At 48.0% G+C, this 14,741-nt stretch overlaps 4 protein-coding genes across 4 annotated transcripts; 1 reads left to right on the top strand and 3 right to left on the bottom strand.

The window, feature by feature from the left end:
* Window positions 1-117: 117 nt before the first annotated feature.
* Window positions 118-3,239, bottom strand: BT62DRAFT_936591 (translation elongation factor G). Its single transcript, XM_043187158.1, has 10 exons — window positions 2,866-3,239; window positions 2,652-2,814; window positions 2,512-2,600; window positions 2,227-2,459; window positions 1,557-2,178; window positions 1,365-1,508; window positions 1,006-1,305; window positions 733-952; window positions 512-681; window positions 118-459 (listed from the first exon to the last, which is right to left on the bottom strand). Exons 1-10 carry the CDS (start codon window positions 3,157-3,159, stop codon window positions 379-381), a joined length of 2,316 nt encoding a protein of 771 aa, XP_043035453.1. The 5' UTR covers window positions 3,160-3,239; the 3' UTR covers window positions 118-378.
* Window positions 3,240-3,372: 133 nt separating this feature from the next.
* BT62DRAFT_922972 (WD40 repeat-like protein) lies at window positions 3,373-4,633 on the top strand (the record flags this gene model as incomplete). Its single annotated transcript, XM_043184454.1, has 6 exons — window positions 3,373-3,375; window positions 3,426-3,482; window positions 3,511-3,656; window positions 3,708-3,871; window positions 3,925-4,014; window positions 4,062-4,633. 6 exons carry the CDS (start codon window positions 3,373-3,375, stop codon window positions 4,631-4,633), a joined length of 1,032 nt encoding a protein of 343 aa, XP_043035454.1.
* Window positions 4,634-4,925: 292 nt separating this feature from the next.
* On the bottom strand, window positions 4,926-6,253 carry BT62DRAFT_1079698 (uncharacterized protein; the record flags this gene model as incomplete). The annotated part of the gene is made up of 6 exons (XM_043179515.1): window positions 4,926-5,180; window positions 5,240-5,559; window positions 5,613-5,691; window positions 5,748-5,995; window positions 6,051-6,092; window positions 6,145-6,253. The coding sequence occupies 6 exons, from the start codon at window positions 6,251-6,253 to the stop codon at window positions 4,926-4,928; spliced, it is 1,053 nt and encodes a 350-aa protein (XP_043035455.1).
* Window positions 6,254-7,931: 1,678 nt separating this feature from the next.
* Window positions 7,932-9,176, bottom strand: BT62DRAFT_907122 (terpenoid synthase; the record flags this gene model as incomplete). Its single annotated transcript, XM_043183658.1, has 5 exons — window positions 7,932-8,043; window positions 8,098-8,342; window positions 8,391-8,679; window positions 8,732-8,871; window positions 8,922-9,176. 5 exons carry the CDS (start codon window positions 9,174-9,176, stop codon window positions 7,932-7,934), a joined length of 1,041 nt encoding a protein of 346 aa, XP_043035456.1.
* Window positions 9,177-14,741: the final 5,565 nt, after the last annotated feature.

Genomic DNA, 14,741 nt, shown 5'->3' on the forward strand with positions numbered 1-14,741 from the left:
ACAAATAGTAAAGATATACTTTACAAAAACTTTTTTCCCTTAAGACTTCAATGACACAAAAGCAGAAAAAAAATCCAATTTCAGGCATTAATAATGGCCATATTGGACGATGAAAGCCGCTGGGCCATAACTTGTAAAAACTCCATTGAAAGTGATAGTCGGACAGTGACCCTGTTTCTCCATTTTAGGACACCAACAAGAAGCTAGCACGTGCCGAGGGCCCGGTCCAACAGGTATCCTTGCAAGTGAAGCTCGTAGGACATGTTGATCAGTCAAGCGCCCAATAAAAAATCCTTTGAACAAACGCTGAGAGGGGATCCGTGAATCATATAAATTAGGTTAGTAAAATAGTGTTAGTACTCTAATAAGCTCGAGCATCTACTTTTTAGCTGCAGGTATCGACTTCTTGTACTCTTCCTCAAGCTGTTTTTGCAGTGGTGGGATCACAGGCATATGGTTCTGACACACAAATCAGCGACATCCCACCACCAGAAAAAACCTTGAAACATACCTTGTACTCCATGCTGAACTCACCCTTGCCCTGCGTCGAACCGCGCAACTGGTTTGAATACCCGAACATGTCGTTCAAAGCCACTTCCGCCGAACATGAGAATTCGTCATCGCGAATTTCACTGTCAACAATAGTTCCGCGACGGGTATTGATGCCACCAATGACCGTACCTGTTGATTTACATCAGAAAGCAAAGAAGGGGGTAAGCAAAAGGAAATTACTTTGGAACTCGGCTGGAGAGACGACTTCAACGTTCATGATAGGCTCGAGGACGACAGGTTTGGCAGGATGGTACGCCTCCCTGAACGCTCCGACGGTTGCCAGTCTGAAAGCCAGCTCCGAGGAATCGACAGCGTGGAAAGCACCATCCTGCAGAACCATCCGGACACCAGAGATGGGGTTACCAGACAGCGTGCCTTTCTCCAGCGCGACATGGAAACCCTATCAAAAGTGTGCATCAGGAAGAGAGTAAGAAATAGTCGAAGGTTCCGTACTCTTTCAACACCAGGTATGAAGTTGGACGGAATGTTTCCACCCATGACTTGGTTCACGAATTCGACATCGACGCCCGTCTCTGGGTCCGGTTCCATAGGCTCAATGTAGCCGATGACTCGAGCGAACTGTCCAGAACCGCCAGTTTGCTTCTTGTGCGTGAAGTTGAAGGGCGATCGTTTCGTGACGGTCTCCCGGAACGCTACTTGAGGCTTGCCGGTGGTGCAATCGACATTGTACTCTCGTCGCATTCGCTCGACATAGATCTCAAGATGGAGCTCACCCATTCCGGAGATGATGGTCTATGAGAAAAAACAAGAGTGAGTAGCTGCTTCGTTACTAAGGTATGGGATGTACACGCCTCTTTGCTCTCTTGATCTAGATGCACTCTGAAAGTTGGATCTTCTTTCTTGAAGCGGTTCAGCGCACGGGCAAAATTGGGTGTTTCCTTGCCGTTCAGTTTAAGAGCGAGCGATATGACGGGTTCCGGAACGAACATTGAAGTCTACCAAGGAGAATAAGCAAAAGACTGGCAGAGAAGACAATGGCATACCATAGAGAAGCTGGTGGAACCGTCCGTGAATGTATCCCCAGAAGAACACTCGACACCAAAAATGGCGCAAATTTCGCCGGGGCCGATGGATTCGATGTCTTCCATTTCGTTACTGTGCATGCGCACCAGTCGGGGGACCTTGACTTTCTTGTCAGTCCGTGCATTGAAGATCACGTTGGCCTTCTTCAGAGTACCCTGGTACACCCGCATGTACGTGAGCTGACCGAATCTGCCCTCTTCTAGCTTGAACGCGAGGCCAACGAGAGGCGCGTTAGCGGCTGGGTAAAGGGGAACAGGCGGTGCCGATACGGGTTTGGTGGTGTCGTGCGCGACAATCTCTGCTTCTGATGGATTGGGCAGATACGCGCAAACACCGTCAAGGAGGGGCTGGACGGCGGTGTTCTTGATAGCTGAGCCTAAAAAGACGGGAGAGAACTTGAGTCCGAGCGTCGCGCGACGGATGGCATCATTGAGCTGTTGGTTGGTTGGTTCCTCGTCGATGAGGAGAAGGTCACCAATCTCCTCATCAACCTCCGCCAGTTGTTCGATCAGTTCCACTCGTTTTTCCTTCGCAAGGTCCAGCAGGTCCGGCGGAATTTCGTCCTTGACGATGACTTCAATTCTGCACGAGCGTAAACACGAGCAAAACGGGAAGATCTAGAAGACACACCCCTTGTAGCCATCATTATAAATGGACCTCCAGTTCACTAAATCCACGACACCCTTGAATTCGTCTTCAACGCCTATAGGAATCTGCACGGCTGCAGCAGGCATCCGAAGCTTTGTCCTGATCTGGTTCACAATCCTCCATGGATTAGCACCAGGCCTGTCCATCTTGTTGATAAAAGATATCCGGGGAACGTTATACCGTCGCATTTGCCGATCTACTGTTGTGGTTTGACTCTAATAAAAAGCGTGTCGATCGACGAGAGGTGCCAATGAATTCTGAACATACCTGTACGCCGGCAACAGCACATAAAACCAAGATAGCGCCATCGAGGACCCGCAGGGCACGCTCTACTTCAATCGTGAAATCCACATGTCCTACGAACGAAGTCAGCATCACTTACAAGGATACACAAAGCTGGAGCTGACCTGGAGTATCGATGATGTTGATAGCATACTTTTCCTTTTCCTTGCTGAAAGGATTCGTAGTTTCCCAGTCGCAGAAGGTGGCAGCACTTTGAATGGTAATGCCCTTCTCCCGTTCCAAATCCATACTGTCCATCTTGGCTCCAACATTGTCGCGCCCTCGAACCTAAGAGACAGTTGAATTTCTGCCGGGGAAACAGGAGACGACGCCACATACCTCATGAATATCCCCAATACGCCCAGTATAAAAAAGGATTCGCTCCGTCAGCGTAGTCTTTCCCGAGTCGATATGTGCCGACACCCCTATGTTTCGCTGGAAATTCAGCCGTTTCATGTCCTGCTCCGTGAGTACGTGCTTGGGTGGCTCTGACGCAGCTGGCTCCTCAGCGACATCCTCCTTCAGCGCCGTAGCCGTCGATGCCCACCGGTTAGAGAGAGTCGAAGAAAACACGGTCGCAAGCCGAGAGGACCGGTACGAGCATGGTCGTCCCAGCCACCTGCTCAGCAACATCGTAAGCGCGAACTGACACCGCCGGAAACCGTCTTCGTCGTCACTGTCGTAGTCGGCGATGAAACAAAATTTTAGGAGCGTTCCGGGGAAGGAAAGTCTCGGCCCACGCCGATCAAATGCCCATTTTGAACACCTTACATAAGACAACAAATTGTCACGATGATCACGGTTCCTTTTGTAACGCTTCCGGGACACGTCTATTCATCTACCACCATGGTGAGCGCCTTCCTTCGTTACCGCCCAGCCGTGTCGTTAATGCCTCGAAGCCACCCACGACAGTAACGGACCCTGCTCCAATAGAAACAGCCCATGAGGACATGATTGTGGGTGTCGACCGCGAAACGCTTAAAGAATTCATGGCTCAATGACCGCGAACAGCACGATGCCCAACTGGACTACTATGGCAAGCGCCTAGCTACATGCTCCTCGGATCGCATGGTCAAAGTTTTCGATGTTGTCAATGGCGAGACCCAACGAACGGGGCAGACACTGAGAGGGTGCGTGTGGTCACCTCCCTGGGGTGCAAGGATCTGACGGATGGCTTTTAGGCATACTGGGCCTGTTTGGCAAGTCGCATGGGCCCATCCCCAGTTTGGCAGCGTTCTGGCGTCGTGTTCGTATGACGGAAAGGTATTTGTGTGGAAGGAGCAGCCAGGACAAGCCACTGGCGGTTGGACGAAAATTGCGGAGCATACGCTGCACACGGCGTCCGGTGCGCCTTTCTTCTCGTTCACTGTTTCCTTTTTTCATTTACCTCGTTTTCAGTGAACTCTGTGTCGTGGGCGCCTCATGAACTTGGAGCAATCTTGGCTTGTGCTTCGTCTGATGGGACAATATCTGTCTTGGCGTTCAAAAGTACGGTCCTTCACAATAGCAACCGACAGTATACTCATTATTAGCAGACGACGGTATATGTGACGCTGACAGGTTCGATGGTCATGCTATCGGCTGCAACGCCGTCTCCTGGGCCCCAGCTGCCCAGCCTGGTTCACTCATCACTCCCCAACCACAATCAATGCCCGGACAACCCAGTGCGCATCTCCACCAGTCCATCAAGCGCTTTGCCAGCGCTGGTTGCGACAACCTCGTCAAAATTTGGGGATACCGCGAAGATAACAAGACTTGGGTTGAAGAGGAGACACTCGAAGGACATACTGACTGGGTCCGAGATGTTGCGTGGGCTCCAAACATCGGTCTTCCAAGGAGCTACATCGCTTCCGCTTCTCAGGATAGGACGGTCCTGATATGGACGAAGGATTCACCAACGGCGCCTTGGGTAAAGACTGCACTTGACCCTTCGACCTCGACAACCACGCCCACCGCTCCAGCTGGAAAGTTTCCTGACGTTGTTTGGCGCGTATCGTGGAGTTTGGCAGGGAACCTCTTGGCTGTAAGTTGCGGTGATGGTAAGGTTACTCTTTGGAAGGAGAACTTGAAGGGGGTCTGGGAATGTGTTAGTGATTTGAACAGTTAGACCTGGGATTGTAATTTCATAATTTTATTTCTTTTTTTGTTCTCTTGGTCTCTTCTTGATCAACCCTTCCCTTCACAACTGCATTTTCCTATCTGAAATCTGGGTCAGGAGATGCCTGAATCTGATTATCGGCGATCTATATGCGGAGTAGAATATCATATTAAATTACGAGTGGAAAGAGAGCTTTTCCTCTAGTAAATAGAATAGAAGGTGTTATAAAAAAATAAACATTCATCGAACAGATGTTCGAACCGATAACGGGAGACAGATAATCGAAGAACCGGATCGGGTCTTATACATTCTCCACTTTTGCTTCTAATTGCTGCTCGAGAACCTTTTTCGTCGACAAATCTCTGCCAGAATTACTTTCTTCATCTTGGAGCACCACACTCCGCGTAACACTAATGCCACCTATAGTACTTATCTGGGTGCGACTCCGCGAAGCATGACCGAAGTGAAGTGAGGACAAATGACTTTCTTTCCAAGTGTCGTTCGGGCGCGAGTGCCCAGCAGCGACACGTCCGACAAGAAGAGTGGGGGCGATACCCTGGATGTGCCCGGCTCATTAGTTTTTTATTTTCCCAAGTGAAGCAGGCAGCCGCTTACTTTTATGGAAGAAGTAATGACATCGACGTAGCCGCCGGACAGCTCGTTACGTGCGGCCAGGGAGATGTAGATGATGAGGGCAATGGAGTACAATGCGGCTGACTCCACAATCACCTCGACGACACCCCGGTACGTTCGCAAGCCAACCTTAATTCCTCTCACCGATAGGATACGATACATGATGAGCAAAGTGCACATAAGGGTAGTGGCGAGCACGAGAGACAGGTACATCGTCGTCCAGCTAGTGCTGCCATACTTGGACAGATCGTAATCTTGTATGACATCGTGAAGAAGGTGGTAAATCTGGAACGATTTAATTACTGAGGACGAAATATCAATAGTGATGCTTGCGAAGTTCAGAGCTGATACGTACCCGCTTCAACGATAAGAAGTAGGATGGGGACGATTACAATAAACCAGCGGCCACCCCAAATGACCCAGCAGCGCCAAATCTGTTAAGGAGTAAGTATGGGCTTTACTTTCTCAGAGAGGATATGATCCTTCGTACCATAGCCGCATCAGCAAGGACAGTACCAATGATACCCGTGATGCCCACAGCCGTCTGAACTACATAGAACTGGCGATTGAAGTCTGTGAGTCCTCCAAACACAGTCGAGGCATTTTGACCGTTATCGATGAATCCAAAGTGGACAAAAAACCACATGAATGACAAACTGATCGTACTCAGAACGTAAAGTACGATGATAACCAGGACCATTAGACTTCTGGACGTGCCGTTTTGAGTTTTACTTGAAACTGTGTAGAGATTCATGTGTATAGCAGTTCAGTGCTGAAGGATAACCGCACTGACAGATATTCCACAAGGTGACAGCGAAGACGCATGTATATATCCCTATTTTCAGGTCGGGTCAAGTCCATAGAACACACGATATTTGCGAACGTACCATGCGTGAGGGCGTAGACTATCATCTCATTGAAGTATATGTCGAGAACTGCGAATACAATGCTGGCTTCTTCTCCAGTAAGGTCTGGGGTTGCGGTTGAGGCTGCCATTGTAAGGTGCTATGAGCTGGGGGGGGGGGGGGGGCAGAGAACGCAAAGGGATGGATCACCCCAGGCGCTCATATAGTCCGTGTCCGGATCCTACACGTTCATCGCCACAAAAAGCATCCGCATTCAAGGATTCAATGGAATTCAGCAATACAGAAAAGTCGCGAGAAGGATGTACAGTGTCCAATACATTTGGGCGTCCCATCTTTCCGCAGTCGTCAATCCATCAGAGAAGGGGGGGTAGGGTGAGCGCTTGAAACAGAATGAGAATGCATGGGTTAGAAGAATGTACATGGATTTGGACCAATCTGATGAGCAATGATGCATGCGCGGACCGGCTGAAACACAAAGAACGATTACAGAACAGAAGAACGGGCTCTAGCCGAGGATATCAGATACTAGGAGCAGTATGATTTTGGGCGCCTGATTTATCAACTGTAGCACAGACCTGGGTTCTATGATTAATGATGTTCAAGATAGCTTGCCGCAACGATCATCAAGGAGGATCATCCAGTGGAGCCTGAGTTCTAACCATGCTTGGTGCAAGACTGAAACACGAAGCACAGAGAAATGCTGTTGGCAAGTATGCTACGTGAAGAGACCAGGATAGTTGGACTTCGAAACACGTAGAGTCGGTTGTTCACCGGTTATCACAGAGAGGGAAGGAAATATTCTGATCTGAGGTCCCACGTGGCTCGTTGGAAGCGGCGCCTCATTTCTTTCGTCTTCCTTCAAGTGTTTTTTCTCTGGGTATCAGCGCAAGCATCCACACATTACCGATGGAGCACATTGCATTAATATTAATCCCTTTGCTATATTGGCAGCCTGGATCGCCATACCGAGTAGTAGGTGATATTTTTGCGGTCTAGCCTCACTAATCGCGCTCATTTCTTTGAGGAAGTCTCGTGGCGGTTGCCATTCGGACCACAATTATTAGCATGCTTCAGATACGGTTTTGCTTGTCACCTAACTTCGTTTTCAGTTATCCGTCGGTAGCACTTCTCAGTGCTCTTGTTCATAACCTCGTGATTTCCCCCAGATTCTATAGCTCAAAACGACGATGCAGACGAGGAGCGTCACCCAGTAGTCAAGATAAGCAAGATTCCCGAGCCTGGACCAGAATATCGTCAAATTTAGAGATGAAAAAAAAAAAGAGCCTCTGCTGATGATCTTTTACGGTGAGATCTTTCACTGACATATGCATCAATATACAATTGAGCAGGAGCCGGGGGGGGGGCTGTTTTTGAGTTTGCGTCGTATTCTGAATTGTTTATGACTGCCGTATGGGCCGTCAAGGTAACGCTGGATACGCCCATGACGACCCTTGAAGATCTTGTGCACTTCTACCCATGCGGAATCAAGGAGAAGCAGCCAAACTGACCGTACCGCTTCGCAGGCTATTCCGGCTCAAGTATCGTCGTCTTCGCGCTGGCCAAAGAATTTGAACGACTTGGGGAAACCGTTCTGCAGCTTTGCACCCTCGATCATTTCTCTCTTCCTGCGTGCGTACCGCGAGGCAAATTATATCCACCAGTAGCTCTGTGGGACGCCGAGAGTGTTTATCTGGCATACAGCCTTATAACATCGAATCTATCGGAGTCGAGTCTTGCGTCTGATTTAACAATATATCGACTTTCGCAAGACATTTCAAGATTTCTATGCTGGCTACAAGCTCCGGTCTCTACTCGTTCAAGGCCATCATATCAGCAAACGGCACTTTGAGAGTAACAAGGCGGGACTTGTGGACTTCTCTGTTCTTTCTGCCGAAATACCTCTCGGTGACGAAGCACCATCTGCCGAAGTTTTTAGTATATTCTAGCGATGCAAAAAAAAAAAGGGAGGCTGACTCGTCATTTCCTCGAACCCAGTCACCAAATGCTGTGAGAAGATGAACAGCATCGGCCCAAGCTTTCCCTGGGCGTGCTAAGAGTACATCTTTGGCCGTCTCCAGCTGCTCTATCAGTGCTTGGCAATAGCTTCCGAGGAAATCCGCCGCCCCTTGCAGGTCGAGCCCCTTGGACTTTATAATTACAGTGATGAGGTTCGTGCCGTCCAGTCCCTTTGCCTGTTCCACATTATAAGAGTAAAGGTCCTGCGCAGAAATTCAGATGCCGAACGCTCGGATTGTCCCACGACTTACATTAGACCAACAAACAAGGTACATTGCGGCGTTGTAGCCGCTTTGAAAAACAGGATCTTCGTATATCTCCTCTGAAAGGTTGATACCCAATATGTACTCCGCCAGGTCGAAGCATGGGCGCATGGCACCGATGTCGCGACGCAGCGCGACGTAATCCTGGACATCCAGAACTTTGTTTCGATCCCGAAGCTCTGCCTCAGCACCGGTGTGTTTGACCCAGGCACACAAGTTATCAATAAAACGGCGGGCGATGCTAGTCCCTGCACGGTCGATGTGTCTCATACGGAAGCTTCGACAACCAGGTCAGCACGTGTGCAATGAAATAAAGCTTGATGACTTACTCTTTCACCATACAGCAGAGCCAAGAATCGTCGTCGAAGTCAGGCTCTTGAAGCGAGCGGATGACAGTGTCTGCGGATTTCTGGGCGCTCTCACCACTTATCCTATCGGTGTATTCGTCATAGAGCCATAGCAAATTTACCTGTTTGCTAGGAGATTAGACCGAACGATAGGGTGACTCCAGCATCGTACCAGATCCATGGCGGCTCTTAATCCTACCTTGTCTGCATACGGATAGCAAAACGCAGAAAGGAGCTCGAAGTTACAGGTGTCCATGAAGGCGAGCATCTTTGGACCGCAGATGGTCTTGCTGTATCTGCTGATCCAGGCGCGGGACTCAGCCTGCACTTCCTCATGGTAGGGATTGAGGCCGTGATCTGGGAGAACCGAGAACGTTGTCTCCAAGTCGGGCAGTCGGAAAGTAGAAGGTACGGATGCGGCGGGCATGGTGCAAGGTTCGAATGAAGTCTATGGATAATAATGACTTTCTTACCCCACGTCCTCGATTGACCTTTATATCTGTCGACATAGAAATCTTCGAAGCACTACGCATTTCTAAAGATGGCATGGCATCTATAAATCTCGCATAAATTCGAGTCGAACTTCCAGTGCCGGAGGCTTCATAAGCACCGGCCTCTATCCCACTCAAAAGACGTGCTTCGATGTCTGGCTAGGGGACACTAGTGGAAACCCGGTCGAAGCGTTTCACTTGTGGCAGTTCGGTATAGTAGCCGGGAGACTCTTGGGGCCTTTCACAAGTGCTATCAGATGCGGTCGTCCCTGAATTTGCGTCATGGGCTCTGGGTCTGGAGCATGCCAATCATGAAGCATGTGTCTCCTGCGTTACGAATTGCCTTCTTGTTCATGGATGACAGAAATTCTTCTGGGCTAGAGAGGGCGACTACATCGAGAAGGAACCTGCTTAGATCAAAGCTGCTTTTGAATCGATGAATGTTTCCTGAACTCTGCTGTCGCTGAGCACTGGTAATGTTATACTAGCATGAAAAACGATAATAGCTCCTGAGGTTCGAAAATACTCCTGTATTCAACTTACAGCACTTTCCAGCGTCAGCGATGGGTGCGTGATGTCAATAGCTAGCCTTCCACGTTGAAGTGGACCGTAAATGGAGATATTTATGCTGCCTGATCATTAAGGTGCACACCTTACAACTTGTGGTCGGAACCCTTGACATATCATGTGGCACATGCCATCGAATTATTCACCAAAGTAGCGCAAACTCCGGCAACCTTCAACCCTACTTTACAGGGCCCCTACAATACACAAGCAACACTAGGGACTTGCTTATTGGACACCCTACTAATCCTGAAGTGTTCAGAGCTCCAGAGAATACCATGATATTATTAACTCATCCGAGCAAGTCCAGAACGATTCTATTCTTTGTTGTCCTGGTTATGCCAGAGACGCCGTTGACAGGCTAAACGCTAGAATGCTACTCACTCATGGTCCACGGAGATTCATATCGACCTTATTGCAATAGACAAATATGATGCCTAGGAGTCTGACTGAAATGCGCTGGGACATTGTCGAGAGGACGCGTGATCAGCCATAAACTCACATCCCTTTACTTGACCATTACCTCCACTGACTTGCCCGTCCAGATCGCACATGCTCTCCTGTTAATTTACACATCAACTTAGTTGTAATATTCTCAGGAACGATAATACATATTGATGATACTTCAACGTGTCAGTCGAGATAGCTCTGACTTACCGGGCCGGGCTTGGACTTATAGATTTCATGGAACCTGCCGAGTTCCTTTCGACGTTCGTGCACCTCACACAGCGACCGTGATGGTGTAACTTATCATCTCTGGTTTACTGAAGGTATTTTTCTCACCCGCTATGTCGGGTCCCTATTTGATCCTCTCGACATGCTTACTCATACATCACCGCCGAATAGTATACAAAGCCTTTCCTATTTCAATGTCCAACTTTATATTTGCCGAAAATGAAACAGCCATCCTATTCACGCTCAAATCCCCGACATGGGTCTGGGCCTCTGAGACCTGCGGACAGGCTGTCGTCAGTGTGCTCGATAGCTTGCGGACATTTTACACACATACGTCACGCAGTTATGCTTTTGGCGTAACGAAAGAGTTCTTCGTTGTCAAAGCGCGGTATCAGTAATAGGCCGTGGACTTGTCGGTTTTTCAGGGCGATATATATCCCATCTCTCTTGGCGGTCGTTTGCTTATCTAGGACCAATGACCCAAGTACAGTGTATAACGGAGAACCTTGACGTCGCTGTCACTGCAAGGCGAATTTCTTGTATCGACAGACTACGAAATCATATCTTCAGCTCTCCCATGTTGGAATTGATGAACGGCCACCGGTAGCTTGATATCATCAGGCAGGGATGACGGCAAGCCATTTCGCTCGGAGACATGAATTACAATATGTCTCTCTCTCTATGCCTTCGAATTGTCGCCATGCATCTCGCGGTTACAACGAGAAGGGTTCATCTCCTGCCCCTGCGCTGTACAGCTCTATTTTGTGCGTTGGGTGTTAGGCTTTAGAGAAGGGCTGGCTCGGAAGCCGGTGCATGCACTTTGTATCATGGCAGTTCAGCAGTGCGCAATTATTCTGGTGGTCAATATTGTTGACGTGGATGCAGAGGACGCGACAGAAGGAAATGGGGTGAGTTTGCTTCTAAAATGTCTGCAATACGCTTATCAGCGTCCAGTGCAAGAAGGCTTGGGACCTGCATCCGCTCCATCAACAAGCTGGGCGTCGGTCACCGTGGCGTGCGAAAGAAAGATTGTCCTCACCACCGGTTCCGGTTTCGCGCTCGCCGCTCGTCACTTTGGCATCAAGCTCATTCGCCGGTTATTTAAAAATTATATCGAAACAATCTGGCAGAATCTGGAGACACGACAATAATTCGATTTACCGTTGATCAGGATGCTTAGTGAATAAATTTATGGTAAGTGATATGAACCAAACCAATATGTACGCTATTTCTTGATGCGTGTCATTCCTTAGGATATGGACCCCAGCCATGATGCTATCCAAAAGTGGTGGGATGGATAACCTTCTCGTCGCTATGAAATCCCTGTTCAACCGCTCTTCCCTGGCTGACTCGTGCAGATATCATGATCCATTTAAACGCCTACAGGGCCTATACGCATGTTTTATACGTCTTCTTTATCCTAACTCGTCAAAACACTGACTTTAAAGTCTATCTCTCGTGGTGTACCTTCGTAGTGGATCAAACACGATTGGGTTCGAAGCGATTCCTGAAGCAGTGGTCTTAAAGTCTAATGACGAATATAATTATTTCTCGCTCATTCCTGGGGGGGGTTTTTTTCTTTTTTTGCTTACTGTCCGTTACTACAGATTCCCATCTACTCATATCCGTCAAAGCGCATTTGAGTTCGCTTCAAAGACGAAAATCCGTCATGCGAGATTGCTGAGAAGAGGTTGAAGCTGCATGCGAGACAGCTGAGAGCACAACACAGAACGGCCACTATTGTTCTTCCAGAAATTTAGTATTGTAGCCATATCACCGATTGGATCCGTCAGATCATTCATGACATCATCATCGAGGTTGACGCTGGTTGAGATAATATTCTCGTTATTGGTCTATCCACTTTGTCGTTCTCACTATTCAGCATTCAAGCAGATGCCATCCAAAGCAAGATTATCATCCTACTTCAAAAAATTGCCAAGGCCGCATGCTTGGGACTGAATAATGGGTTTGCTACGGAACCTAGCCTGCGTCCCATAGTTACGCTTTGACTGATTCACAATCTCGTGGTTTCCATTGACCCTGTCGATCATCATGAAGGACACTGGCGCCGAACAGTCGGCGGTAATCGAATTTTACCAAAGATCGCCGAACCCGGTGATAATGGTCGTCAAATTGGGTCGGGAGAAGGAAGGGAGAACCTCCATTGATCATCGATCATCATCTTCCATGGTTAGGTTCTTTTACAAAAAATAAACACAGACGTAAGATTAAATACTCACACAGGAGCCGGGAACTTGCGTTGCAGCTTGCCGTATGAGCTGTCTAGATAGCGCTGGACACACCGATGACAACGCGCGAGAATCTTGTCAACTTGTATGCCGGCTGAATATGAATTATTCAGTTGAGTTGCACCATTTTCTGCTAAGAAATAAATGTCCTCAGACTGGAGAGATGGTGACGGAAGTGGGTATGGTTGGTCGCTTTCTCCCAGTCACATCTTTCCGCACACCACGGATAAAATTCCTAGGGCCGAGATGGATAATTCATGCGACGACGAATGTTGTACTTGAGATAATAGCTAGGGGCAGAAGCGATGGCAGTAAACGTACTCGGAGGAATTATCGTCTGCCTGCTACGGTGTCTTGTCAAACATGCCAGCTATAGCGCAGAGAGCGAGAAGATAACTTAGCGCTTGCTGCAGACTGAGCGCTCCCAAGAAAACAGGAACACACAAATGTATGGTAAATGTCAAAGAGCTTATGGTGGGAGATGGGGGATAAGACATATGTTTCCAGAGAATGGGCGGTAAGGTTCAGGTGTTTCACAGTTTGGTCCCAGAGTTACCCATTCTGGGTGGCGGTCGCTATGAATTTGTGAAGATGTGTAGATCATCAGTGAATTTCAAGCACAATATGAGTAGTAATTCCTGATTATGTCGAATGCTTCTTATGACCGTATGCCAAAATGCATCTTGGAATAAAGAATAATGGTTTATTGTTCACCTAAGACCAAGACCAATCTTTTATACCTAAGATAGAGAACTATATATTACTCGAACAGGATCTTCACAAATTCTTTTTTTAAGGATACGCGCCGAAAGTAGTTTATTGCCTCCCACGACTACAGCGTTGATATCTCAGTTGTAAATGATTCAAACTCTATATTTCGAGCTATGAATTTTTCTTTCAGTATATATCCTCATTGAAATGTATTTACGCAGCTCAATTGCTTGACGTCTGACCAAGTGGAACAAGAAGATGCCAGTTCTAGTTCCTGCCTTGATCCCCGCTTTTGGTTCGCCGCTCTCGGGTATTTTGATTTATTCTTGTCAACATCATCATGCTTTTCATTTGACAGGATCTCGTCTGTCCATATGGATATGTCAAATTCATGGTGCGCAGCCAATAGCGTATGGGCAATTGATAAGCCCTAAGCGCCTGTAGTTATTCAGTTATCCCCCTTCACTGTCTGCAAAGATATTCATTCGCAGGCCTCCCATTGACACTCGCATATAGGTTTTTCTCGCAACCCTCAATCTGAAATGGTCGATCTTCCCAGCGGTACTGTCGCCCAGGTGTCCGTTTTTTCCCGCCGAATTCTCGGTCTTAGATTGCCTTGTTCGATGGCATGACCATAACACTGGGTGGCATTTGCCGCATTGTGTTCTGGAAGGGTCGGATCGAACTTTAAAAGATATGTCAGCCTTTGGATGCCATGGAGATAGACCTGCATTTATTCTAGTCATATTCTGGTCTTCGGCCTTCGTTAAGTAATAGATATGTATAGGCAATAGAGATTCAATTCTTGGGGGCGTTTCACTTTCCAGCAAGTCGCATCAAGACTTTAAGATTGAACCCGGGAAACAGTACCAAGTTATGCCCGGACCTGTTCGGACCGTCCACATCCGGCATAAAGCGACTCACTGGTCACCGCCCATGCCTTCAACCATTCAGGACTATAGAATATTATCAGATGTACTGAGATAACTCGCTCTAATTGCCGATTGAGGCAGTCTTACTGCAATGATTTTTTTTCTTTTCCCTTTTCGAAGACAGTTCGAGCGGTGACTGTGGGTCTACTAATAATAGAGGCTCGTGAACAAGCTGTCGACCCTTTTGAGTCCACTGTATGGCTTGACGTTATTTCAGGTTCCCGTTCACCTCGTTTGCGAACTCTGTCTTGACAAGGCTCAAAATTCAATCGTGATGTGGTACATATGCAAAAGCCCTGACCGATTCGGAATTCGGCACAGCCCATTCCCTTCTCCTTCCTGAAGAACGGTGTGTCTCGCTTGGTTTCCA

Source organism: Guyanagaster necrorhizus (assembly GCF_019112545.1).
Source record: "Guyanagaster necrorhizus MCA 3950 unplaced genomic scaffold BT62scaffold_33, whole genome shotgun sequence".
In the NCBI taxonomy this organism is placed as follows: domain Eukaryota; kingdom Fungi; phylum Basidiomycota; class Agaricomycetes; order Agaricales; family Physalacriaceae; genus Guyanagaster; species Guyanagaster necrorhizus.

Excerpts from the sequence above, each read along its gene's own strand:
- BT62DRAFT_936591 (XM_043187158.1), bottom strand. The coding sequence starts at position 3,159 with ATGTTGCTGAGCAGGTGGCTGGGACGACCATGCTCGTACCGGTCCTCT. Across the intron at positions 2,179-2,226 it reads TATAATGATGGCTACAAGGG|AATTGAAGTCATCGTCAAGG; the intron begins GTGTGTCTTCTA and ends ACGCTCGTGCAG. Across the intron at positions 1,306-1,364 it reads TAGATCAAGAGAGCAAAGAG|ACCATCATCTCCGGAATGGG; the intron begins GCGTGTACATCC and ends TTTTTCTCATAG.